This window comes from Aethalodelphis obliquidens, unplaced genomic scaffold (genome assembly GCF_003676395.1).
Source record: "Aethalodelphis obliquidens isolate GAN/ISIS:26980383/991018 unplaced genomic scaffold, ASM367639v1 scaffold60, whole genome shotgun sequence".
In the NCBI taxonomy this organism is placed as follows: Eukaryota; Metazoa; Chordata; class Mammalia; order Artiodactyla; family Delphinidae; genus Aethalodelphis; species Aethalodelphis obliquidens.
In genome coordinates this window covers 11,721,104-11,748,936 of record NW_020838004.1, presented here as the reverse complement: position 1 = coordinate 11,748,936, position 27,833 = coordinate 11,721,104, and the positions used below count along the sequence as shown (strand labels likewise).

The 27,833-nt window shown below is 36.7% G+C and overlaps 1 protein-coding gene across 2 annotated transcripts; it reads right to left on the bottom strand.

The window, feature by feature from the left end:
- Positions 1-1,151: 1,151 nt before the first annotated feature.
- On the bottom strand, positions 1,152-17,902 carry BIRC3 (baculoviral IAP repeat containing 3). Of its 2 annotated transcripts, none has more exons than XM_027087726.1 (9): positions 17,778-17,902; positions 10,261-13,394; positions 10,050-10,149; positions 8,300-8,378; positions 7,459-7,507; positions 5,629-5,871; positions 2,236-2,490; positions 1,926-1,967; positions 1,152-1,809 (listed from the first exon to the last, which is right to left on the bottom strand). In XM_027087726.1, exons 2-9 carry the CDS (start codon positions 11,111-11,113, stop codon positions 1,616-1,618), a joined length of 1,815 nt encoding a protein of 604 aa, XP_026943527.1. In that variant the 5' UTR covers positions 11,114-13,394; positions 17,778-17,902; the 3' UTR covers positions 1,152-1,615. The 2 variants fall into 2 exon arrangements, with proteins under 2 accessions (XP_026943527.1, XP_026943528.1); XM_027087727.1 differs by lacking the exon at positions 17,778-17,902 and adding an exon at positions 16,901-17,003.
- Between the last annotated feature and the right edge of the window lie 9,931 nt (positions 17,903-27,833).

Genomic DNA, 27,833 nt, shown 5'->3' with positions numbered 1-27,833 from the left:
GGCCAGGTTGGATGGTGGATGAAGTTGGAGAGAATCAAATGAATGAATGCATGTCAAGCACCTAAAAACATGCCTAATGCCTGACATGACATCAGCAAGTGAAGCTACCATTATTATCTACAGTGACTTTTTTTTTCCAAAACAAAATTTCAATTTAACTAACACTTAGGCAAATAACAAAATATTTGGATAAATAAGTTGGTTATGTTAGCTATACATATATTACCAAAATGAGAAATGAGCAAGAGTTTCACAGTGGAGATGGCAAAGTTCAAATATTAAGTGTAGTATGAACTAAGAACCAGATAAAAAATAGCTGCTGCAAGAAGGGTATATACTAAGTATTTATCTTAAAGCTGAGTTACAAATCACCTAAGCAATAATACAATGGATTCAGCCTTGCACTCCAGCAGGACACTGTGGTTACATGAGGCTAGCCAACTGAATTTTCTAACAAAGAGGCAAAATCAGTTGCATCCTAAGTAGTCTCCCAGCATCAGAATGAAGAGATGGAATCTCCCCTCTTGCTTGGTTCCTAATCTTTCTGTAGAACTCCAGCAGACATCTAGAACTGGTTTAGATGATTGGCCTTTGCTTGTCTCTCCAGTCTATTCCCAACTATAGTGTCACTTCTGGTTTTAAAGCCCTAAAAACTCTACAGGAAGCAAAGGATAGAGAATTATGAATTGGACATGTTGAGTACCAAAAAGTAATGCAAAGGAGGAAATTTTTCTGCACTGGCAGTACAGAACAAATTGATTTATGAGAACAAGCTGTTTGTTCCAAACGCTGCTAACCAGTGTACTTTTCAAGTCCCAGAATTAATACCAAAGTGGTGAGAATAAAACTAGGGGCTTTTCCCAATGGGTAGGGCAGGCATGAGACTTCCTTGAATGAATCAACAGACAAATGAATAAAGAAATTTACTGGGAAGATTATTTGATTTTGACTCAGACATCCTATAAAATCCTATAGATTAAAGCCAGGTGTGGTTGACCCCTGTGCTCTACAAGTATAAATGAAGAAGCATCTTACAGAAAGGGATCTAAACTGTAGTTCAGTATTCAAGAGGTCTTAGGGAGGTATGGAAGGAGGCTGGGAGTCAGTAAACTATCCGATTACCATAGAAATGAAGGTATTAAGAACAAGCGTAATTTTGATTGATTTATTAAAATGTTCCTCACAGAATTCTTTACAAAAACATCATGTCCCGAAAAAGTCATTCAACAAACATCAAGACCTTCTGTGTATAGGACATTGATGGAAAAAGCAAGAGAATCCATGTTCCTGATCCTGAATACAACTCCAAAATATTTAAAACTATGAAACTTCAGTTCAAAATCTTAAACTTTACTTCACTTACAATTTCAATAGTGCTGAAATTTTCATTTAGTATTGTGCTTATAGTGCTATTCCTGTTTTTTGTTCACAAAAACAAAAGCCTGTCATTCCCATGCTACATAAAATATGTATGTTCATGTTTTAGATATTTATATAAAACAAAATTGTTGTAAATAAATAAGAAATCTTAAAGAAACCAAATCAGTATCAAAGTTAAAGTTACAATATATGTAATCCACTAATTCTAAAGTTTAGACAAAGTTTTAGATCTTCTTCATGAAAGAAATGTACGAACTGTACCCTTGATTGTACCTCTACAAATAGGGCATTTTCTTAGAGAAGGGGCACAATCTTTGCAAACTACTAGATGACCGCAAGGAATAAACACTATGGACACTTCTTTGTCCATACACACTTTACATGTTCTTTCTTCTTGTAGTCTCCTCAATTGTTCTTCCATTGGTAAATCTAAGAAGAGAAAAAAAATTTTAATAAAAGGCAATTTGCTGCTTCTCCTCCAATGAAAAGCCAAGAAAATAAAAAACAATGTTTTCTACTGATTTAAATTATTAATACTATTTTACCTGAAACATTTTCTGTGGGAATGTATTTTATGTCTTGTTGCACTAAGGGAGAAAAAGCAAAAGCATTACTATGACAAATAAGGTTAACAATATTTAGTCACAGAATATATATTTTTAAACTAACAGTGTAGACTCTGCCCAAATACTATAGATAATTTTCATAATGTCAAGGCAATGAAAGCCTTCAATCTTTTTGTACAATTAATAGTTTATAAATTAGGTTGAATTATTTTCAATAATCACAAATCATTAATAAAAGCGTATTTTCAATTGACCTAGGAAGTTCCAAAAGTAATTTTCCAGCACTCACCAAATAAATGCTGGTATAACATGGGGTCAATTTCTTGTAGAGAGTTTTTGAATATGGTGGCTGCAAAATTTCCTTTTACTAAGATAGTATCAATCAGTTCTCTTGCTTGTAAGGATGTCTGTGTTTTTTGTTTAATAACATCACATTCTTGCTCGGTAATCACTCTGGCAGTTAGTAGACTATCCAGGATTGGAAGCGCACAAGTCAAACGTTGAAAAAGTGCCATTCTATTCTTCCGGATTAATGATAGGTCATCTTTATAGAAAAGAACACAAACACAATCACGTTCAAACTCTGCCCACAAACTTCCTTCCACATATACACATATAACTGAATGAAAACAACCATAATTCATAATCAGTTGGCACTGAAGTTGATTGCTAGCTTTGGGGGTACCTGATGCCCTGTGCTTGATAGTAACTCTACTTATAATAAGAACTAACACTGAGCACTGTGGTAGGCACTTTCCATGCATTAACTCATTTCATCTTCACAACAGCCCTTTGAGGTAGGTACTAGTACCCTGATTTAGCAGGTAAGAAAATAGAGGTACAGTGAGGCAAGTAAATTGCTGAAGGACACACAACTAGCAAAAGTCAAACTGAGGCAATTTGGTTTCATAATCTATGCTCTCTACCATTCTGCAATACTGCCAATCCTTTAACCAAATAAAACTTAGAACCAAATAAAATTGAAATTTTAATCCACTCTAGTCAAAGTGGGGAAAGGCAAAATCAAGGGAATTAAAATGATAGAACATTTCTTAAATTATCAGTCACCCATAAAACTTCTTTAAAATTCCATTTTAAGATGAAATTATTAATTAATTATTATTTCCCAAAATTAGACATGATATTGCTATTACCTCAATGTTTTATAGTAAGGGGGGAAAGGCACTAACAGCATTTTGAAAAATAAATCCTACTTGTCAATACCTTCCTGTCCTATAGGATCTCCGTATTCTTCTTCCAGGTCTAGATTTTGTATCTAGTGGTAAAATATTTTATATTTGAAACTCTGCAATTTTATTATCTCTTTGGAATATGACTTATGATTCCAAGTTTATTAATTAACTATCATATAGTTTTACCATGATCCATAAAGCTTTTCTATAAAATAAAAAGAGAAGTTGGGCTGTTTAAAGAAGAATTATTTGAGGGGAGATGATCATTAGATTTTAGAAACTCTGACTTTGTCAAATAATAGGACATATAAATAGAACTGTTTAATAAGAAATAAAAAACAGTGCTTAGTCAGAAAGTCCAGGCTCTAGATACACATTTTGAAGAGAATTGAAGCTCTGAGAATAAATGAGAAAAGGATCAGGACCTAGAACAGTGTCTGGCACAAAGTCAATGTTCCACAAATACCTGTTGAACAAATGAACCATCAGGCCTCGGCAACTTAAACAGCAGTAGGAACAAAGAATTAACAGCCAGAGGGATGGAAGAATTAGAACTTAACATATTGTTAAGTAATTTATGGTTAAGAAGTAGTGATATTTTAGAAAATTAAAATATAATTTATACTTGATGTTAAAGTATATTAATTTTTTAATTTTTCTAATTACATTTTACTTAAACTAATGTAAGAAGTTCTCTGAAATTCTTAAGATTTCTAAAACTGGATTGCTAGTAGCTGCAGAAAATAGTCTCACTTCAAAGTCATAGACTGTATTCCGGTTTGTAAGAGGTAAAGACTTGAATAAACCTTTGAAGCATATTCTTTTATCCTGGAAAAAAAATCCTAAGTTGCCTCTTTATTTACACATCTGTCAAGAAATCACTCACCTACTGTTCTGGGAAACTATAAAGTAATCAGTAATGTAAACGTTAAGTATTTTCATTGTCATTCAAAAAAATATTTCTTGAGCACAGACTATATACAGATACTGCGCTAGGTAGTATGGATATAACAGTGAGCTGAGAAGCTAACGGATATTTTTGACAATGCAAGTTATTGTATACTGTTGACTTGGAGTCAACTCTGGAAACTGTTGATTTTTTTTTTTGGAAGAAAAATAAGTATTTTTCTTTAGACTTTAGACTTCATAGGGTCTATAAACAATTGTGGAAATGGGTGTTCTCTTCTTTGAGCAGTTGTTCACTGATGACCAGTGGTTAAGACTGAGAGGACTACAGGAAGGACATGCAGCCCTATCTTCACTTCACAATGAAAAGGAGAACTTGGCTGGGCAAAGATGAACTTGGACTATGTTGCTGCTGTACTGGTGACATGTAGAACTGAATAATTCACACTTTGGTAAATAGAGGATGCTGTATTACTGTGATCTGATATTTTTGTCTGGGTTGGCCAAGGGTAGATTTTTCCGGGAATGGAGTGAACAATCTCACCGTCAACATCCTGGGAAGGAAGAGGTCCCAGATGGCCTTGGACAAGGATATGGGGCAAACCTTTCTCATTCTGGGCTTTGTGGATATTTGGGGGCCTGAGCTCCGCTTGGGACTTTCCTAGTCATTTGTTAAAACTGGCCAGAGCTACACAGAGATGAATCAGGAGCTGGGCCAAGAGATTCATGAGGACGGGCTTAGGGGCACCAAGAGAGGCCACATACAGTTATAGCTGTCAACTGCCATCTGTGATGTAATGCCCTTCTGTTATCCCTAAATCTCCAGTAAGAGCTTGTTAAAAATTGTAATCTGTTTTCAGTTGTGTTGAAAGGACTCTTGGATCTGGTCCATGCTTTGGAAGGAGTGGCAAAGGAGAGACCAACATTTCTCTTTGTCCAGGCCAGAGTGATGATAGCAGTGGAGCAACCAGATTAGAATGAACATGCTCATCCAGAGGAGGGGATGAGCCTCAACACAGTAGAGGCAACAGGGAGCAGACAAGGCTAGCATGGAAGGGCATGGATAACTTGTCTTGGGAGAATGTGAAACAGTGTCTTAGAGCTCCCCTAAATAACACAGGGACACTCCAAAGGGGAATTCAGTTCTTGTGTGGGCAAATAGGAAATGTAATCATAATTTGTACATTAATTTACAGTCACAGGCTGAGACACACTGTTACACTAATATTAAAATTAATTATTGTTCCTGATCCCACCCCAATTTATAGCAAAGAGGAGTGAGCAACTAGTCTGGGATCAAAAATGTGCCATGAATAATTACACAGTCAATTACCCAGAATAAAAATAGAAATTAAGAAAAAGCAGGAAACTTTTGGTTTCCTGTGAAATGCTTTCACTCAATATATGTACTTATATTTTCAATTTACTAATAAGAAATTCAAATATATTTTAATGTGAAGAAAGTTTTCATAATTCAAATGCAGAACGTTGAACTTAAAATCCAATTGCATTGACTATATTTTCAATAACTTATGTGCAGTGACATCCTTATGGAAATGGAGACTGTAAGTAAATATGTGTACCTGATTCTTTTTCCTCAGTTGCTCTTTCTTTCTCCTCTTCCCTCATTTCATCTTCTGCATTAAGTAAATCTAATACAAGATCACTGACAGTTTTGTAATTCTCTCCAGTTGTTAGGATTTTACTCTGAACTGTCTGCTTTATCAGCCTTCTACTAAAGCCCATTTCCAAAGCAGCTTTAACAACAGGTGTATTCATCATGACTGCATCTTCTGAATGGTTTTCTCCAGGTCCAAAGTGAATAACTATATGGAATAAAGAATTTAACACATATTGGGATAGTCTGTATATTTTCTAAATTGCGAGTTATTACAATATCAAAAACATAAGGCCCAGAAAATGTGTAGGTACTATTTTGTATTACCTTTCTTAAATTTAAAATAACGATATACATGTTCAGTCATTAAAATAGGAATATGGAATATTGTATTCAGATTCAAAATATGCATTATCTGGCATAAATATGAGTGGGAGAAAGAAACAATGTTGGGATCATCCCCACCAGCACTGAGATTCCTTTTTCCCCATGTTGAACGAACAAATGAGCTTTCTAAATCAAATATGTTTAACATAATTTTGAAAGAGGCCAATTGTAATCACTCATATCTATTACTGCAATGGCCTCCTAAACTATTGCTCCTGTCTAATTCATTCTCAACATTGTAACCAGAATGACTTTTTAAAAACAAAAATCTGAATGTGTCACATTCCTTCTTAAATTCCAACAACGATTCCTTTGCTTTTAGGATAACATTCAACTGTGCCTTACAATATCTTATGCAATCTGGACCCTGTTTACCCCTTCAGCCTCATCTCTTGCCACTTACTCATTCGCCTTCTATCCCAGAAGCCACAAACTGATGGCTCTTGGGTCAAATTCTGCCTACAGTGCTGACCACTCTTAAGCTAGCCTGCTTCATTCATTTACCTGTTTGCAAATCCTACTTCTAGCGATACAGAATTTTGTTCAGTTCTTCAAGTGTTCCTGTTCTCTTTTGTTACTTAAATCTTTCATGTGCTGTTCTCTCTGTCAAGAATATTCTTTTCCTCCCGTTGTTATTTGGTTAACTACTATTCTTCCCTTTGATTCTGTGCTAAGACAAATACTTCCTCTGGAAAGCCTTTTCTGATCTTCCAAGTCTGGGCTAATTGTCCCGCATGTGCTCTCAGAGAACACTTTACTTTCCACACTGTTCTCCTATCTGTGTATTTGCCTGTATTCCTTAGACCACTAGCTCATGAGAGCAGGTGTTATGTTTATCCTGTTGTCTATTCTTTCCCCAGAATAGCAGAAGCACAACAAATATTTATTGAACTGAATTTAACACTAGATAAGGGAGAAGAGCTTGTTCAAATATTGGCTCTATCACCTTTCAAGTTTAAGGTGGTGGACAAGTCACTTAACCTCTCTGAGCCTCTGAGTACCTATTGAAAAATGAGAATATTATTTTCTGCTCTCTCCATTTCATAGAAAGAATATGTATGCAATCTAATGTCATAGTGCACCTGTTCCCACACTGGTCTGAGAACAAGGGTTAGGCTGGATGTCTGAAGCTTGTTAAAACTATAGATGCTCAAGCCCCACCTTCAGATACTATGATTCAATTCAGTAGGGTTAAAGTGGAGACTAGAAATCTGTAATATTTTTTAGAGCTCCTCAGGCAATTATGAGATGCACTAAAATTTGAAAAATACCAATAATGTATTTGAAAATTCACTGTAAATTATAACTCATAATATAAATGTATATTATTATAATTATCAACTTTCAATCTTAACAGTATCAAATGGTTCTAACATTTAAATGCAGTAATTATTATTAGTATACGTACTTGGTGACTCTGCATTTTCATCTTCTGGATTGTCTGAAGTAGATAACAGCTAAAAAAATGTATATAAATTAAAATGTAAATCTTATCTTGTTCATTGCAATAAAAATTAATCAAGAGACCTAATTTATTCAATTTATTGCAAACTAACTTGTTTACTGGCAACATAATTTTTTATGTCAAAAGCAAAATTTCATTTACATTCAACAGCAATTCTGTAGGCCATAAACTAATAGAGTTTCTTCGTGTGTGCGTGTGTATGTGTGTATTAACAAATAAAATCCATTTTCATTAAGGCAGGAAAAGGGCTACACCTTTTCAGTGACCTGTAAGACAATCACTGTTTGCCTATCATCCCAAAGATCTTCCATTTTCTGGGTGTTCCTTTGGGATAAGCTGGACCCTTTATTTCTATTGACTGTGGCTAGGAAGTGTTTGACCCTCAAACTATTCTCTAAGTTCTTACTTACTTTTCTGGGAAGATTAGAAAGAGCAATACAATTATCTTCCTCAAATCCTTTTAAGAAAAATTTATATAGTAAAATTATTAAATGCTACTATCCAGTCAATTTTTTCCTCAAATAATTTAATTTATTGCAACTTTATTGGAGAAATACTCAGAAACATAACTTAAATATTATTTTTCAGAAGGTTTCTAATTATGGATCTGCTGTTATCCAAAGAATAGCACTCTCTAAGATCATGCTGGGTGTTGAAAAAAGAAAATGTATTTTTAAATTGACTTGTCTTTTCACTAAAATACTACTCTCTGTAATTATCAGAAAATAATTTATCAGAAAATCAATTTAATGAATGATTTAAAAAACAAAAAAACTGTCCCTACCTGTTCAAGTAGATGAGGGTAACTGGCTTGAACTCGACTGATGAATTCTTGTCCTTTAATTCGTATCAAGTACTCACACCTAAAATGTAAGGAAAATTAAATCTGGGGGGTTATTTTAATCTGGTCATTTGTAGACTGCTAAATCTTTCAAGTGAACATAAACATAATTATAACCACTTGACTATTCATTTAGCATATAGGAAGTGATAAGAGATACTGCACTCAAAGGTAAGATGATATAAGCAAGAGGAAGGCTGTAACTGGTACCCGGCCAAGGCTGATGTGGATAAGGATTGTGAGGCTCTCAGTCTACTGAGATAAGTAAGGCTGTCTCCACCCCAAGGTTCTTGCTGCTCTCTTCAACTATTCTAAGATTCCTAAAAACATTCTGAACATTCATGAGCCAAGGAGACAGGTAGAAAGTTCCCTAATAAATGATACTGTTCATACATAAGCTTTGTATGTTTAAAAGCTGAAAATATACATAGAAAGAATGAGGAAGCTTAACACATTTTCTAAGAAGTCAGACATTCACAAGTTTGGTAGTTTCTAGATACTATATATCCATGGTCAAATTTAAGTACAAAATGAATTCATGACACTACCAAAGCAAATTTACTGTTCTTTTTATATATTCACAAAATTACCACAATAGAAAGCTAGCAGCACTTTTTAAAAATGTCTATGTAAGGTGTTCTTTTTAATCTTCATAATTTTTGAAATTTGAAATATCTGGGGAGTGCAAAGTTGCTATAAATGAAGACATAGTATCATATAAAAAATTATATAATGCAAATGTTAGGATACTAAGTTTAGTAATCAACACTAAAAATACTAAGTGTTGACCATGAAAAATTATAGGCTACCTGATTTTAGTAAAAAAGGGAGAGTGTAAACAAGTATAGAATAATCAAAAGTGTAAGACATGACAACAAAATGCTATGTAGTGATCAAAACAGATGAGATGGGTCTATATTTACTCTGATGACCCTACTTAATATTGTAACCAGTCTGGTGCCTCTGATCTCCCTTACCCAAGCTCCCTTTTTTCTTTTTATCCATAGCACTTATTATCTTCCAACATGCTATATAACTTATTTATTAAGTTTTTATTCATTGTCTGTCCTCTCCTGCTGTAAGTCTAGCATATGAGACCAGGAGTCTTGGTTTTGTTCAACTGAGTATATTAAGCATCTACAATAGTGTTTGATAATAGGTAATCAGTTAATATTATTGAGTGTTGAATAAATGGAAATGTGTTCAAAACATGTTGACTGAAAAAAGTTTCAAAACAGTAAATATATCTAATTCATGTAAAATTGTATACATTTATGTATATATGTACATATGCATAAAGAGATGTCTCTGGAGGGATGTTCACTAAAATGGTGACTGTGGTCAACTTTAGGTGGTGAGGTTTCTGGACATTTAAATTTTTTTTTGTCTCTGTACTTTCCTACTTTCCTACAATGTGTAACTTTGGTTTTATAATGAGCATATGTTATTTTAATATACATGTATATATATTAATTACACACACAAAGAAACCCTAAATTATTTCCTCTTTATCTTAACTTTCCATCGAAACCTTTTAAGTAATTATTTTTCTACGTAATCCCTCCTAAATTTATTCATAAATGTATTTTTGAAACAAAGACAGAATAAAGCAACAGTTGATTGTAAGGTAAACACATATAACTCCTCTCACAATAATCACACACATTTGCAAAGAAAATTTCACAATAATTACCTTGGAAACCACTTGGCATGTTCCACCCATGGATCATCTCCAGATTCCCAACACCTCAGCCCACCATCACAGCAAAAGCATTTCACATCATCACTGTGACCTAAAATTAATTTTGGACCAAAACTTATGAATACATATAATTTGACCACTAAAATGTATGAGATAACACATGTTGAATATTTGTTTTTTATTATCAGATTAAGTTTCTTACCCATATAATAAAAACCTGCACTTGCAAGCTGCTCAGGATGAACTGGAACACTAGAGGGCCAGTTACAGAATGTTTTGAAGCGGGCTGCATATGTCTGCATGCTCAGATTAGAAACAGTGTATCTTGAAGTGCCTTGAAGCTGACTTCCTAAAAATGGGCAGTTGGGGAAATGTCTCAGGTGTTCTGACATAGCATCATCCTTTGGTTCCCAGTTGCTCAATTTTCCACCACAGGCAAAGCAGGCCACTCTATCTCCAGGTCCTATGTAGTAAAAGCCTGCTTTTGCCAGATCCGTTGGTGACAGAAAAGTCAATGGCCACATCTGGAAAGTAAGTAATCTGGCTTTTTCGGTATTCATTGCACAACGGTAGGGACTTATCCTCAAGGCAGAAAAATCTTGATTTGGTCCAGAGTTTAAAAGATTTGATGGAAAGCTTGAATAAGAGCCACTGAAACAGCCACTGTTTTCCAAACTTGGAAGTAATGAGTGCGTGGAATTTGTTACTGAAGAAGGAAAAGTAGGCTGAGAAGTGGCTCCCGAGATGTTAACTGAATTTAGATTCTGAACAAAGCTACAGCTAGGATACAACTTTTTATGCTTTTCAATAGGATTATCTCCTTGTTTCCAGTTATCCAGCATCAGTCCGCAACAGAAGCATTTGACCTTGTCATTCACACCAGTATAATAAAAACCAGCACGAGCAAGACTCCTTTCTGAGACAGGAACACCGGCGGGGAAAGCCGAATAGGTAGACATTCGGTACAGCTCACACGAAAAGTCATACTTCAATTCAAATATGTTGGCACTTTTCATCAAATTTGATAAGAATACGCTATTTTCTACTATGTTCATAATGAAATGGATGGGGAGGAAAAGGGACTAGCCTTTCTCTGGGGAGGTAGTTTTGTGCATGGGTTTTGATTTTTATTAATTTTAGTACTAGACTGAACACTTAGAACAGGAAATCTTTCATTCTTTTTTCTTCTATGCATTTAGGGTTATAGCATGGCAAGATTCTAAATCCTATATTGATACAGTTTAAGGGCCAATTATGTACCTGCACCTCTGTATACTCTTGCATACAATGTAAACATGATGCTACACAGTACCTTGTGATGAAAATTAAAACCCTTCATAAAAGTGTAGAGTGCTTTAGGTCATCAAGATGCCATTTAGTGTCAGATATCTCCACAGGTAGGTCACCCTCTCCACTAGTATGCTTCAGTGACATCCAGTCAGCCTGAAGATAAAATGTCTCACATAGCTAGTTTGTTTTGGCAGAAAGCTATGCTGTGTAAGCGTTCTATACACACAAAAATATTCAAAGTATGTTTATTTTGTTTTTAAATTGTGAAATTTTGTAGCCAGAAGAAAAAAAAAGCATAAGACCTACCTCGAAAGAGGAAAAGAATGGACTATCATATTTCACTGATTCTAAGATGCATGTTTTAATATCTCTGCTATGGAGAGGTATCTTACAATTAATGAATGGCATGTCACATTTTAATTAACAGCATTTTTATTTCTTAGAGGTACATAAAATAATGGTGTGCTTTACAAATGATGACATCTTAGATTCAATGAAATACAGTCTATCCAAAATCTTGCTCAAATTAATTTTTCTTCCTACAACCATTTTATTAGGGAGAACAAAACAATTCAAAATTTTCTTCCAAATAAAGAGCTTAAGTAATAACAGAATTGGTTCCTACATCTCAAGACCTGGTTTCAAGATTTATTAAATAATAATTACTTCCCATAGATAGGTACCTGATTGCTTAGTCATAGCAATACCACTAGATCTTAGCAAATTAAACATTGCATTTCAAATAAATTATCAGAGATGAATACATTTGCTCACTTGGTCTTTTAGACTCAGCTTCATGCTGTTGAGAACCAAAATCAAATCTCCTGATAATGGATTTACTTTTAAAAACAGTCAACAGTCAGAGTGCTGAGTCTGCAAGCTAAGATAAATAATCAAAAAAAAAAGATGGATAAAAAAATCTGGCTTTGGTCAGAAATTATTTCACAGATAGCATACCTTGAACCAGAATTTATTATGACAAAAATAAATTTATTTTGTCACAATCTACTTCTTTTGAAGAGCAGAGATCTCAAAATTCAGAATTTCTCAATTATAAGTAGCTATTAGTCAGTAGGTTCTGTGTCAATAATGTCAGTAATAACCAATAAACAAGTCAACATGGTTTTTTTTTCTAGAAGTGTTTTGCAAGCATGCTTCCTGGGTCCCACATATGTTGGGGCTTTTTACTGCAGACTTCAATGCTTTATTTCCAGGTGGGAGAAGAAATATATCTAAATACTAGTGATAATTGCCCTCAGAGGTGAATTATTATGTCTGACTTCAGTATTCCTTTCATTCTTGGTATTACTACTGTCTCTGTGTGAATTTTCTTTTGCAATAAGTTTGTTCATTTACCAAAATGTAACCATCCAGTCATCATTCTCATTCTAATTTTTCTCAGAAATAACAGCCCATTTGAACAAACTAAAGTTTTGACTTTCAAAATATCAACAGTCTTATAAATGGTTAATTTCTTTACCAATCATCACGTTTATCTTTCATACTTGCTCTAAATTTGTTGCACCTATCAAAAAGTTTTATTCTTGACATTTCTTTGTCATTGCAGAAATCTTTTAACATGCCAAAGGTTTTATATGCATGTTTCTTTAATTTAGCAGAGGGTTGAATATTAACTCTTTGTTCTAGATAACTGTCACTCATTTTAAAATCTTTACCAAACACAGGTACTTTTTTCTATTCTACACAGCAGCCAGTGGGAGACTGCCTGGCCAACTTTGAGAAAAGTAGTTCAACAATATGTCCCAGCTACAATAATTTCTTTATATCCACAAATCAATATCAGAATCAAACTTATTATTACTTTATAGTTATACCTCTTATAATCAAATCATATTTTTAAAATTAACATTCTTTCGATACCAAAAACTCCTGTTAACTACTTTGTTTATTCATGCACAAAACTACCTCCCGGAGATTAGACTAAGTCCCTTTTAAGAGTTTTAGGCCTCCATTTTGAGATGTTTTGATTTATAGAAAAAACTGGAATAAACCTAGAAGTAGAACAGTTCGTCTCTTTTGTAAAGCCTGTTAAAAAAAAAAAAAGACAATTTTAAAAGTCAAATAATTCATAGATGTAACACCATGATCTCTTTTTAAACATTTTTTCCAAAGCAGAACACTAGTATTTACTGAATGTCTGTGACATACAAGGTGCTGTATTAGGTATTGCAGAGGCCAAGAAATCCCAGATGAAAACCAGAAGACTCAAATTGGTGGCCAGCAGAGGTATTATGTTTGGCTTGCACAGAATTGGACTCCACCATTTCACTAATTCTTTTAACGTTTTATTTTGCAATTAATTTATACATAGAGAAAACATAAAAATAAAAGTTCCCACATATCCTGCATTTACATATCCTCGTATAACCATAGAAACCAGGAAAGTAACACTGATACAATGCTGTTAATCTATATGCCGTATTTGAATTTCACCAGTTTTCCAATAAGATTTTTCTTAGAAAAATACCACAGTACGTTTAAATGTTTTAGTTAATTACCAACATTTTTTAAAAGTAAGAGATTTCTGGGCTTCCCTGGTGGCTCAGTGGTTAAGAATCCGCCTGTCAATGCAGGGGACACGGGTTTGAGCCCTGGTCCAGGAAGGTCCCACATGCCGTGGAGCAACTAAGCCTGTGTGCCACAACTACTGAGCCTGTGCTCTAGAGCTCGTGAGCCACAACTACTGAGCCCATGTGCCACAACTACTGAAGCCCGCGCGCCTAGAGCCCGTGATCTGCAACAAGAGAAGTCACTGCAAAGAGAAGCCCGCGCACTGCAACAAAGAGTAGCTCCCGCTTGCCGGAACTACAGAAAGCCCCCGCGCAGCAACAAAGACCCAATGTGGCCAAAAATAAATTAAAATAAAATAAATAAAAAAATTTTAAAGGGATTTCTGTAAAAAAAAAAGTAATACATAAAATAAAAGTAAGATTTCTGGACTTCCCTGGTGGTCCAGTGGTTAAGACTCCGCGCTTCCACTGCAGGGGGCGCGGGTTCAATCCCTGGACAGTGAACTAAGATCCCACATGCCACACATGGAGGGGCCAAAAAAAAAAAAAAAGTAAGAAATTCCCCAGGACATTCTAGATCCCAACCTTATCCTGAAAAATCAGAAGACCTGGCTACACCGGGCATTTATTCCTGCATGGCAAGAATCAGCTAGTGCCGAGCAGCGGCTGCACCCTTTAGGGAAGGCACACGCTCTCCCCTTTGGCACTCTGATACGGAGACTGTCAGTTGCTTTTTGTCACTGAGCTGGCACTGTTGTTTTTCTCACAGTAGAATTATGAAGAAAGTGGAATTGTTCTAATACCTGTGTCTATCAAAAGTAAAAAAAATGAAAGGTAGACAAAGAGGGACATTTTTTGAGAAAAATGAGAGTAACATATTTCTTTGTGGAAAGGAAGACTATTCCTACATGTTAAATATGTAAGCAAAGTGTGCTTTTGTTTAAAAAAGTCACCCCTAGTTTTGTTCATTTATATCACCTGCCTGGCCCCTAGGCAGTTAAGATTTCAAACCCCTTACACAGATCTTGCCCTAAAGAAGCTTTGATGTGGAAACAAGGCATGTCTGTGGACATTTAGGCAACAGTTATACAATAAGCATACAAAAATATGCCAAGATGCCAACCCTGGATCCATTCAACCTCTGTCCTATCCATTTCCAACACCTAGAATTTTTTTTTTTTTTACATCTTTATTGGGGTATAATTGCTTTACAATGGTGTGTTAGTTTCTGCTTTATAACAAAGTGAATCAGTTATACATATACCTATGCTCCCATATGTCTTCCCTCTTGCGTCTCCCTCCCTCCCACCCTTCCTATCCCACCCCTCCAGGCTGTCACAAAGCACCGAGCCAATATCCCTGTGCCATGCGGCTGCTTCCCACTAGCTATCTACCTTACATTTGTTAGTGTGTATATGTCCATGACTCTCTCGCCCTGTCACAGCTCACCCTTCCCCCTCCCCATATCCTCAAGTCCATTCTCCAGTAGGTCTGCGTCTTTATTCCTGTCTTACCCCTAGGTTCTTCATGACATTTTTTTTTCTTAAATTCCATATATATGCAACACCTAGAATTCTAAATGCTGCTGGGGAAGATCTACAACCTTGTAGACAGAAACCAGCATGACGTCAGGCTCCACCTTGGCTGGCCCTTCACTATCTCTCATCAATTCTTCTTAAGCCTAGCCCATTGGCCTATGCAACTCTTCTAAACCTTCAATACCTTCCTCAAATTTCTCCTCCACAACTCCCCATCTCACTTTCAGTAGATTGTTTTGACTTCGATTTCTCAAAGAGACATCATTGAGTAGTAATCCTTTCACATTCTCAAATCCATGCCCTTTTTGCTCACAACCCACTTACTGCCTCACTTAAAAGAATCCCATCCTCCCCCACTGGCCTCAGAAACCTTGCTCTTAACCCCATCCTCCTCATTTCTTCTACTCTCTCTACTGGGTCTTTTCCTTCAATATAACAAGCATGCTTAATTCTGTCTCAGCTTTCAAATGAAAACAAAACCAAAAAACCCTCTTTCAACCCTACTTTTCACTCTAGCAACTACCCTGTATCTCACCTTCGCTTCACAGCCAAATGAAATGAACAACTGTCTATGGTGAAGGTCTCCCAATACAACTGGCTTTAGCCGGCACCACTTAAAACCACTCTCTTTTTCTTTTATTTATTTGAAGTATAGTTGATTTACAATGTTGTGTTAGCTTCAGGTGTACAGCACAATGATTCAATTTTATATATATATATATATATATATATATATATTCTTTTTCAGATTCTTTTCCCTTATAGGTTATTACAAAATAGTGAGTATAGTTCCTATGCTGCACAGTAGGTCCTTGTTGGTTATCTATTTTATATATAGTAGTGTGTATATGTCAATCCCATGCTCCTAATTTATCCATCCCCCGCCCTTCCCTTTGGTAACCACGTTTGTTTTCTGTGTCTGTGGAAAACCACTCTCAGTATGAGTAACACCAATCTTTTCTTTCCCAAAACCAGTGGAATTTTTCACACCTGACACTGGGGTCCACTTCCTCTATGAAATATTCTAGTCCTTTGGCTTCTGATACCACTCTCTTGGGATTCCTCTTTCCTTTCTTGTGGCTCCTTCTCAGATTGGCTCAAGTCCCCAACCTCATCACTTCCTACTCCATCATTTCCAGTGGGCAACCTCCCTGATGCCAGCGATGTTGGGTGTGTCTATCCTCTTGGGCACTTAGCACATCCATGTCTCAGACACTGGAGTTTAAGTGTGCCTTTTCTCTCTGCCTCCCCCTAGTCTGTGAGCTCCTTCACGGCATAACTGTTTCAGCTCTGTACCAGCCCTCCCACTCCCACCATCCATTCAGCCTGGCATATATTGTAGACACTTAAGACTTTTTGCTGAGAAGTGAATTTCACTAACTTGACTGAGCCCCCCAGGACCACAGCACCCTCATTTGCATGGTATTAAGGATATCAATTTTACATTAATGACTACAAAGTCTGCTCAGTGATGGTTTAATACCAGGCTTTGGAGTCAGACATCTCGAGTTTCCAATATCATTCAGTCTCCGCATACCAGGGGTGTGATCCTGGGCAAGTGCTTCTTAGGACTGTGAGAATTAAACCTGAAAACACATGTAAAGTCTTCTAAGGGAGTCGTTGAATACAGTGGATATTAGAAACACCTAATGTTAGCAACAAATAATGGCAAACAAAGTTAACATTACTGTTAGTTTAGGATCGGGTAAATACCTCCGGCACTTTACTAACTAGATTAAGAGCACTACAGGGTTTCCATGCTGATCACCAGGAAAACCACCAAAAATCTGCTTTTTCTGCCACCACTTGGGAACACTCCTCCGTCTGTCCATTTAAAAAAGATTTTACTGAGTCCTTTCTATGCCCAAGCTCTGCTTTAGACTCTGTGCTGAAGCTCATCTGGCACCGTCTAAGGCCCGGTGATATCTCTTGGCAATCGAGTTAAACAAACTGTCAAAGCTTCCCCATTCCACTGACTCACTGCAAAAGGAAAACAGGAACTGCACACCCGGCAGGAAGGCGGACGGAAAGTGAGTGTCAGCGAGGCAGCGCCGGACCCGGAGGCCCCACGGGCTGGAGGGCAAGTCTGGGCGGCGGCGAAGACCGGCCGGACCAGCACGGCTGCGCCGGGAAGGGCCGCCCGGGCTCCCACTCTCTTGCCGTCCCTGGTCGGCTCGAGAGCCGGCCTGGAGCCGACCTCTGGGCCCTGCAGCAGGTCTGATTACCGTGCGCCCCTAGACGAGCGGCAGCCGTGGCCCCCGCCCGCGCTGGACGCAGTGCGGAGACGTTGGGGGTCGCGCGCACACGGACACGCGCACAGACACAAACGGTCGCGCGCACGCGCACGCTCGCTCACTCACCTCAGCTCTACCGGCCGGCCTGCCGACCCCGGCAGGTGCGCGGCAGTCGGGTTGTGCCGGCCGAGTCTTGGCGGGTGACAGCCGTCGGCCCGCTGTTCGGTGCGGGTTGGAGTCTCACGCTGCCTTTTAAACGTCTCCCCCCACCCCCGCTCCTCCCCTTCCCCACCCCCACCCCACTCCATTTGTCCCGCACTCCTCCCAGCGGTTTGCTTGTTCGCTGGTGCTTTCCTCTTAAGATTTAGGGGAACTCCAGCGGTAATAACCACACACACTTCCCCTTAATCAGTGGTCTGGCAGACCCACTCGGGGATTTCCATGACCCGAAAAGCGTGACTGTTTCTTAACCGGGGCGTATCGGCGTGGCATTTACTGAAATACCTTTGCTTCTTTGTTCGTGGGTCAGAGGAAATCTTGATAATCTGTAAGGGGGAAGATGAGCATTGGTCAGCCTGACTGGAAAAGGTCCATCTCCCACATAATAAAAAAAAAACCGCGAAACTTTATGAACTCTTTCTGATAAGTTTTACTTTTTGTTCTAATTCTGTTATAATTGTAAAGCATGAACGGAAATGTAGGGGTTTGTAAAAAAAAAATCACAAGATTCTCCTTTTCAGTTTATTTTTAGTGTTTTAAAAGATTGAGATTACCATCTTAGTTTGCTATATTGAAATCTTTTTTTTTTTTTTTGGTTCGTTGGTTTTTTTTATAACTAGGGTGGAGTTGGCTATAAAACAAATTCCGCCTTTTAGTCTTTTGTCTCACAAGGGAGATGTCTAAATTACCATGACAGTCTCATAGAAACCTGAAGTCAGAGTCTAACTGCACTGCCATATTTTCCTCAACATTTCTTGCCTAAGCAGTAAATTTAAGCACAATTATCTAAAGACAGTGCATGCCAGGGTAACAGATGGCTTGGGAGAGCTCATCTGATTTTCCTGCCTTCCAGTAAATCAAAGATATCAAGCACTAAAGGCAGAACCCATAATATTACTCAGTACTTCAACATCCTATGGAAACAAGAACGCAGTACAGTCAGGATGAGCTGGGGTATCTTCTGGATTAGGGGGATTTGGCTGCCCATAGCAGTTAGAGTTCCAATTGGAAATACATCAAAAAGATTAAGTTTACTTATGTGGAGATTTCAATTCATTTTTGAGCCTGCTTAGTTCAAAACTTTATAAGCCATTTTCAACTCACCCTTGAGATGGTGGAAGAAATTTTGTGATCCTTATATACTTATGATCATGTACCTACCAAAATAATTTTGAAAAACTATATTCCTCTGCATATTTTTAACTTAAGATTAAAACAAAAAAGTTGCTGTAGTTGCTAAGGAACTACAAAATGTAGACATAGATGTTTTAGAATAATATTGATCAGCAGTCTTTTAAATGTATTCAACGGACTACAAATACCATAGCCATTTGATACCCCCCATCATTATATATCAGCTCATCCTTATATATCAGCTTTAATCATCAGAAATATTATATCAATGCTTTTTGTCCTTGAACATTCTACTTCTCCCACAGAATTTTAATATATGTTTATAATGGACATCTTTATGATCCCTCTGGCACATATTTCTGAAACAAACATATGTATAAATAGAAATTTAACTTTTTTCCTGTGATCATAAGGCTGTAACTTAAAGAAAAATTTCTCCTTGATTGCATTATCATATATTACTTTCAGTACGTATATTGAAAGTCAGTTGGTCAAAACATCTAAATATAAATGTTAATGATTACTCAAGATAAAAAGTAAAATTCTTTAACAAATGCAATTTCAGTGGGGCAGCTTAAATTTGAACAATTTGTTCAAGTGTGTGTTCATGAATATTACCTATTACTAGAATATTATAGGGTTCAGCATAGATTCTCTTCCTTTTTTTTAGTTTCTAAAGATTGTAAGTGTTGAAAAATCTTTTTCACATAAATAAGTAGAGAGGCCCAGAAGAAATGTTATTATATCGATTTTTTTCACAATTTTTTAACATCTGTTTTATAGCCCCAAAATTCTTTAGTGATCTTTAATCCTAAAATATAATTAGTTATCAGTAGACAACTCAATTTTGTTGAAATCAGTGACTTAGAAACCACAGGAATTTTACCCAGATAGGGTAGCCAGAGTTAGCAATTAAAATACAGGATACCTAGTTAAATTTAAATTTGAGATAAACAACAAATAATTTTTTAGTATAAGTATGTTCCATGCAATATATTATTCATTGAATACGTTAATCATTGATTAGCTAGAATTCAAATTTAACTGGGTGACTTTTTTTTTTTTTTTTTTTGTGGTACGCGGGCCTCTCACTGCTGTGGCCTCTCCCGTTGCGGAGCACAGGCTCCGGACGCGCAGGCTCAGCGGCCATGGCTCACGGGCCTAGCCGCTCCGCGGCATGTGGGATCCTCCCGGACCGGGGCACGAACCCGCATCCCCTGCCTTGGCAGGCGGACTCTCAACCACTGCGCCACCAGGGAAGCCCATGTGTGACCTATATTTTATCTGATAACTCTATACCCAGATATTAGAGTCATTCATTTTCTCAACGTTAACACCAGTTATTTCTAATTGTCCAGGAATATTTTATACCCATGGCCAATACTATACCATTTGAAAACCCAAGATGGGTGAGAGGTGGGCCTGTCTTTTTTAAGAAGAAAGAACTATTGTGAAAAGGTTGGTGAGAAGACAGAACAAGCCTGGAAGCTGTGACAGCTCTTGTTTTCACTCAGATCAGTTTTAGGAAAAACTACATTGTAGAAACTGAGGATCAGGTTGTTAATTCCCTTAAAACTATTTGAGTTCCCACTTACCCAATGCTAAATTCTTGTAAATACTTGGTAAGTTTACCCAAGGGATCACTTATCCCAATTTAAAGACCATGGCCTAAGAAACCCTGAACTAACTAGGATTCCCGCATTCTTCAAACTAGTAATAAAAGTTGGGATCAGACCTGTCAGGGCCTAAAGTGGATCAATATGTCTCCTTTGCAAAATTTTGCACAACTTCAGTTATTGATTCTTTTGTTTTTTCGCTGAGTTGGGTTTTCATTGCTGCTCCCTGGTTTTCTCTAGTTGCCATGAGTGAGGGCTACTCTTCGTTGCGGTGCACGGGCTTCTCATTGTGGAGGCTTCTCTTGTTGCGGAGCACGTGCTCTAGGCGCGTAGACTTCAGTAGCTGTGGCGCTCGGCTTAGTTGCTCCACAGAGTGTGGGATCTTCCCGGACGAGGGATTGAACCCGTGTCCCCTGCATCGGCAGGTGGATTCTAACCACTGTGCAACCAGGAAGTCCCGGATTTTTTAAAAGTAATTGTTTTCCTGTAGTAATTCTGAGTTGCATATGATCAAGGACTCTATGTATTTCATTAACCACATTATTCTAGCACTAGTGGGGAACCTACAAACAGAAGGTGCTCAATAAATCTTTGTTGACCGACTGACAAAAATGCAGTCAGTCTAGCTGCTTGGGCCTTCTCTAGCCTAAACCTGCACCCAAATTTTTAATATCTTACTTTTTCCCTGTAACCCTTTGACTCTCCCAAATATTTTATGTAAAAACTCCCCTTTTCCTCCCAACATCCAACTTTCCTAAATATATTTTCTCTCCAAATACTCTTTAGAGACAGAAATAAGCAAGAAAATATTTGAGGAAAGTGACAAGGTAGACAGACATATGGCTATTACTATCTCTTGTTTGCCAGTTTTCTTCTATTTGCAATGTGCAAGCAAGGTACGAGAAGTGTATGAAAGAGTTTCCATCCCATTCCTGGTTTGGAACTTTGATAGTTCTTAACAGTGGTGTGTTCTCAATATCCTATTGTTAAATAATCAGCTTTAAAGTATTTTTTCCTTGAGGGTAATCATGATAAAAAACATTCTTTCTCTGAAAGGAATTCCACATAATACTATTGTAACAACTTCAGTTCCAGCCTACTGCTATTGTAAGTTTTTACATTTTTAATTAAAGAAATACATAAAGCTTCTAACCAGGAACCTAGAACTGAAAGTAAAAGTGAAATCCAACAAAGGGAACATGCCATTCTAATTCCAAAGTAAATATGAGAGTCATTGTAAATTCTGGGAATTTCTTAAGACTGTTGACAACTTCATTTCTTGCAAATAAAATACAATTAGATCATCCTTGCAAAAGTCCTAATGAAGAAATTTACAAAGAAATATCATTTAATATAGACAGGCCTGTTCTCAATGTGATGAAGTTTACCCCTTTTTAAATGGTGGCTTACTTACTTATTTTTAGTTTCATCCACATTGTAGCGTGTACCAGTAATTTGTTCTTTTTATTGCCAAATATTATTCCACTGGCTGAATATACTATGGTTTGTTTATCCATTGTCCTGCTGATAAACATTTGAGTTATTTCCTGGTTTGATTCCTTATGAAGAGTGAAGTTATGTGAATCTGTGGATTCATTTCTGTTGCATAAATATCTGGACGTGTAATTGCCATTGGGTAGGTGTATATTTATTTTTATTAGAAACTACCAAAAACTTTTACAAAGTGTTTGCACCATTTTACACTCCCACCAGCAATATATAAGAATTCTAGTTGCTGAACATCCTTTCTAAGACCTACTATTGCCAATCTTTGAAATTTGACCTCTTCTTTTGTGTATGTAGTGGTATCTCACTATACTTTTAATTTTCATTTCCCTGGTGGTTAATGATTTTGAATATATTTTCATATGTTTTTGATGATTTAGACATCATCATTTGTGAAATGCCTGTTCAAATCTTCTGTACATTTTACAATGGAATCAATTGACTTTATTGTTGATTTAAAGAAATTCTTTATATATTCTGAATATGAGTCCTTTGATGTGTGCATTGTGCATATTTTCTCCAAGCTGGTGGCTTGCCTTTTGCCATTTTTTACCACTTTCTTTTAATGAGTAGACTATTTTAAGTCTGATGAAATCTAATTTAACATTTTTTCTTTTATGTATAGTGCATTTTATATCCCATTTAAGAAATCTTTACCTACCCCAAGATCATAAAGATTTTCTTCTGTGTTTTCTTTTAGAAGCTTTGTGATACTAGCTTTTACACTTGGGAGTATGATTTATCTCGAGTTAGTTTTTGCATGTGGTGTGAGTTGAGGGCAAGTTTCATTTTTTTCCTCTAGATATTGTCCCAACACAATTTATTGAAAAGACCCCCTTCCTCATTGAATTGCTTTAATGTCTTTATCAAAAATCAATTGAGGGCTTCCCTGGTGGCGCAGTGGTTGAGAGTCCGCCAGCCGATGTAGGGGACACGGGTTCATGCCCCGGTCCGGAAAGATCCCCCATGCCGCGGAGCGGCTGGGCCCGTAAGCCATGGCCGCTGAGCCTGTGCGTCCGGAGCCTGTGCTCCGCAACGGGAGAAGCCAGAACAGTGAGAGGCCTGCGTACCGGAAAAAAAAAAAAAAAAAAAAAAAAAAAAAAATCAATTGAACTTACATGTGGAGGTTTCTTTCTGGACTCTGTATTCTGGTCTATTAATCCATCTGTCCTTATGCTAATAACATACTGTATTGATTACTGTATCTTTATAGTAAGCATTGATATCAGATAGAATAAGTCCTCTAACTTTGTTTTTCAAAATTGTCTTGGCTATTCTAAGCCCTTTAAATTTTCGTATAATTTTTAGAATTATTTTGTGAATATCTTTTTTAAAGTTCCTGGGAATTTGATTAGCATTATATTTAATCTATAGATCAGTTTGAGAATAAGTGACATTTTAATGTTATTGAGTCTTCTAATCCATGAGCATGGTATATCCCTCCATCTGGTCTTCTTTAATTTTTTGTTTTGTTTTGTTTTCAGTACAAAGATCCTTCTCATCTTTTGTTGTTTACTCCTAAGTGTTTCATATCTTTGATGTTACTTTAAATACTATTTTTTAAATTTAGATTTTTAATTGTTAATAGTATTTTAAAATTCCATGTTCAGTTATTTGTTGTCAGTATGTAGAAATAAAATTGATTTTAGTATCAGGATCTACCTTGCTAAATTCACATACTGTAGTCATTTCTTAGATTCTTCTATATTTTCTTCAGTAAATTATAATGTCATCTATAGAAACAGTCATATTTCTTCCTTTCCTATTTTTATTCCTATTTTTTTTTTCTTGCTTTATTGTACAAGTTGAGACCTCTAGTACAATGGAGAATAGGCTTGATTAGAGTCAACCTCCTTGCCTTATTCCTGATCTTAGGGAAAAAGTGACGTTAACCATAGATTTCTCATAGATAAGTATTTTCCTACTCTTAGTTTACTAAGAGTCTTTTAAAATCATAAATGGAAGCTGTATCTATAGATATGACCATATATTTTTGTCCTTTATTCCATTAATATGGAGAAATACATTAATTTATAAGTATTACATAAGCCTTACACTTCTGAGATAAACTCCACTTGATCATGGTGTAATATCCTTATTATATATTCCTGGATTTAATTTCCTAGTATTTTGTTTAGGATTTTTGAGTTGAGGCTAGAAAAGAAGACCAATAAGGGGGAAAAAATGGAAATAAGATAACTGAGGTACCAAGAGAACGTAGGCTATAACTACAACAAAATATTTAAATTTGGTAGAGAATAAGAACTAATTAAAAGTCAACAATTTATTTTAATTACTATTACTGTGTAGCTGAATGAAGAGAAACACATGATAATATGTACTTATGACATTTGATCCCATGAAGTAAATATTACTTACTAGCAGAGTTTTAGAGCCATAGCAGCTGTGGTAGTGGGCCCAGACTCACATCAGCCAAGCTCTGGAGTAGGTCACAGGTATAAAAGCACTTCACAGCTCCCACAGCATTTGGGGTTTGGTGCATGGAGAGATAAAGCAGGCCAATTCATGATCAAAGGCTGAAAACCACTAGGTGTCTGCCCTAGAACCTGACCAATTATTACAGGAGCCAAACCAGCTGAATGCATGATCCCTCTGAGGGTGAAAATGTTGGGACGGGCAGTTCCCTATGGTAGCTAGGAAATAGCACTCTCAGACCTGGGGGAGCTTGTTAGCACAAAGGAACCAGCCTAAGAAGACCAGAAGAGGTTGCAGGAGAGAGATAATATCCAAAGAGAGATAATATAGGAGGACTCTGGTGTTGCCTTGTTTCCCCATTCTCAAAGCTTTCCAGCCTTCCATGGCTGACTCCATACATATGTAAGTTTGAGTACATTCCTAAGTCCCAGAAGCTTTAAAAACTGAAGTGATCAAGATCCCTACCTCCCTCATTCTACCATTTTCCCCGTTGATAAAGTATAGGAAGGGAACATAGGGAAGTACCAGGATACTTAGGGTCAAGTAGACTTTTTGTTGTCTGAAGAGAGGGTGTAGGATCATAGCTCCTTTCTCAATGGCACTGGGGCAAGCCAAGAGAGGCACGTAGGACACAAAATTTAAGGAGGCACTCCTCTCAGGTTTGTGTACCCTAGTCCTGGCTCCGGGCAAGTGCAAAATGTGCATTTAATAGGCCTTTCTGAATTGGGAGCAATGGAAACAAGACAGTTCTTGTTGAATTGGTCTTGAAACCTCTGAATTAAATGGGCACAAAATTTTCTCCAGTCAAAAAGCTCTTATCTGTCTAGGAAATTGGAGGCAGTGCTTGGCTTGGCAAGTCAGAGGCTTCTTGGTAGACAGTATTGAGGTGTTTGAAGGCAGCAGAAGCAGAGTTTGCAGGAGGCCCTGTAGCGGCAATAGTGCAAAACTGGAGCCAGATGATCTGGCTTTGAGCCCCACTTTCCCCTTCCCAGCTATGTGACTGCAGCAGACACTGCTGGTACTCAACCCAGATTCCCCTTATGTCCCTCTGCACCTAAACCCCAGATGGTTCAGAGCTGCTAACAGCTTACACCTGTGACCCAGTTTAGACCATTACCCTTGGTTGACGTGACTCTGAGACCACTACCACAGCTGTCACCATTACCGTCCCCTGCCCTTCGCCTGTGGGTCAGGCTTAGACTCAGCTCATTCCCCCTGCCCGCATTTGCTACAGGCTTTCTTGAAGAGTGGTAAGTACACTCTCAGGAAATTATGTTCCTGAATCCCTGTGCTAGCTTCTGCTTCCAGAAAGCCTAACACAGTAGTGTCTAGAGCAAATTACCCATTACAACTCAGCTGTACACACTTTTTAAGAGTGTTGTGAAGATTGAATGATTTGATACTTATGGGTACTTCAAAAAATTTCTGATACATAGAGTCGGTAAGTTTAGCTCTTATGAGAAGTTGATGCTGTCTAATATAAAGATATGACAGTTCTTTACATTTTCAGAATGGGTAATTAGTACAGTTGTTTGGGGAATGATGCTTCTCAGGCTAAGATAGTATCTTACATCATTAGTCACAGGGATGTGTTAGGTTGTATCAGTGTTTCACAGTTATCTAACATTTCAACTGAGGGAAAAAAAAAAACCCTCAAAATGTAATCCATACTAAGAAGAAGAAATACACAATACTTTTATGCCCCACCCCATGATCTCTGTCAGTAGAGAAGTGATGAATAAATTATATGTCAAAACCATGAAACATTACATATCTATTTTAAAAATAATAAATTGCAAAGCAGGAGCAAACTCAATTTCTCTCTGGAGGAATTCATCCTCATACTAGGTCTCACAAAACCATTGATGGAGCCCCAACGAATATTAGCTTACACATAAAAGTCACAAGACATATTATAATCACTAAATATAAAAGAAGTACATCTAAGATGTTTAAAGAAATAAAAGACGGAATTGAAAACATGGGTAAGGAGCAAGAAATTATAAGAAAACAAACAGGAAGATCTGTAAAATAACAAAATAGAACTTCTAGAAGATGAAAAATAATCATTGAAATTAAAAACTTAATGAAATACTCAAACTTCTAATGAAGAAATAATTAGTGAACTGGATAAGCAGCCTGTAGAAACTACTAGATTGTAGCATAGAGATGAAGAAGTGGAAAAATGAAAATATTGTTAAACATGGAGGACAGGTCCTGTGTTTGTCTAATTCAAGGTCCAGAAAGAGATAATAAAGAGACAGGAAAATCCAATAGAGAGTTAGTGGCTGAGACTTTTCCAGAAATGTTGAAAGACACCTAGCCCCAGATTCAGTAATTTAAGGTGCCTATAACCAAATAGGAATCACCAGTGATTATTCAATCACAGATTATCCCTTAGACATATTTGAAAAGTCATTTACAACTACCAATAAAAACTTTGGTTTCTCTAGAAGTATGACAATGAGAATAAATATTAGATGGGGAGCTATTGTGATGATAAAGTGAGTTTATGAAGAACATTTTGACATATTTTACTAGACTGTATTTGCATATCAGGTACTATAGAAAAAAACCTTATAATAAATAAAAGACTACTCCTCTGGATGTTTGGCAAATATGTTGATAAAATGACTTTTAAGTGTTTAGAAGGTAATATTCATTTATGATTAATTAAGATCAGAAATTACAAGATAAACCAAATTCTTATTATTCATTTCATATAACTTGCTTTTGTTTTAGTCTGCAGATCAAATTAGGAAAATACAATTTAATCTAATATATGGCAAAGGGCATTGTTAAAGAAAAAAAATCTGACTCATGCAATGGGCTTCTCCAAAATGGTCTATAGAATTTTATTCAATAATTGAATAGAACTACCTGACTTTATGTTATTCTATTTTTATACTTGAAAAATCATGAATTTGGAAAGGAAAAAGTAGATAAATTTGCTTTTTGGGTAGATTGAGAAACATTTTCTCATAAAATGAAAAGCATTAAATTAAAGTACAATATGTTGACTCAGAAACTGAGAATACTTGAGGTGTCAGGTTGTGTCAGTAAAGGAGTTTTGAAAATAGCCCTCCTCTGATATGATTAGGAGCGCTTCAACGTTGGGCAATTATTTATTCATGCTGTTCTGATAGGTGCAAAAATGCTGAATGGGGCTGAGGTCAATCATTGCAGTAAGTCGGTATTTCCTACAATGGCATAGTAAAAATTGCAACATTCCAAGTAGTAAATCAAAAATTTTAAGACATATTAGTTATGA

Bases quoted from the DNA above. Each gene is read 5' to 3' on its own strand.
- BIRC3 (XM_027087726.1), bottom strand. From the start codon at position 11,113: ATGAACATAGTAGAAAATAGCGTATTCTTATCAAATTTGATGAAAAGT. The intron at 7,508-8,299 runs GTAGGGACAGTT...ACATTTTTTTAG, and splicing joins ACCCTCATCTACTTGAACAG to CTGTTATCTACTTCAGACAA. The intron at 5,872-7,458 runs GTACGTATACTA...TATTCCATATAG, and splicing joins TGAAAATGCAGAGTCACCAA to TTATTCACTTTGGACCTGGA.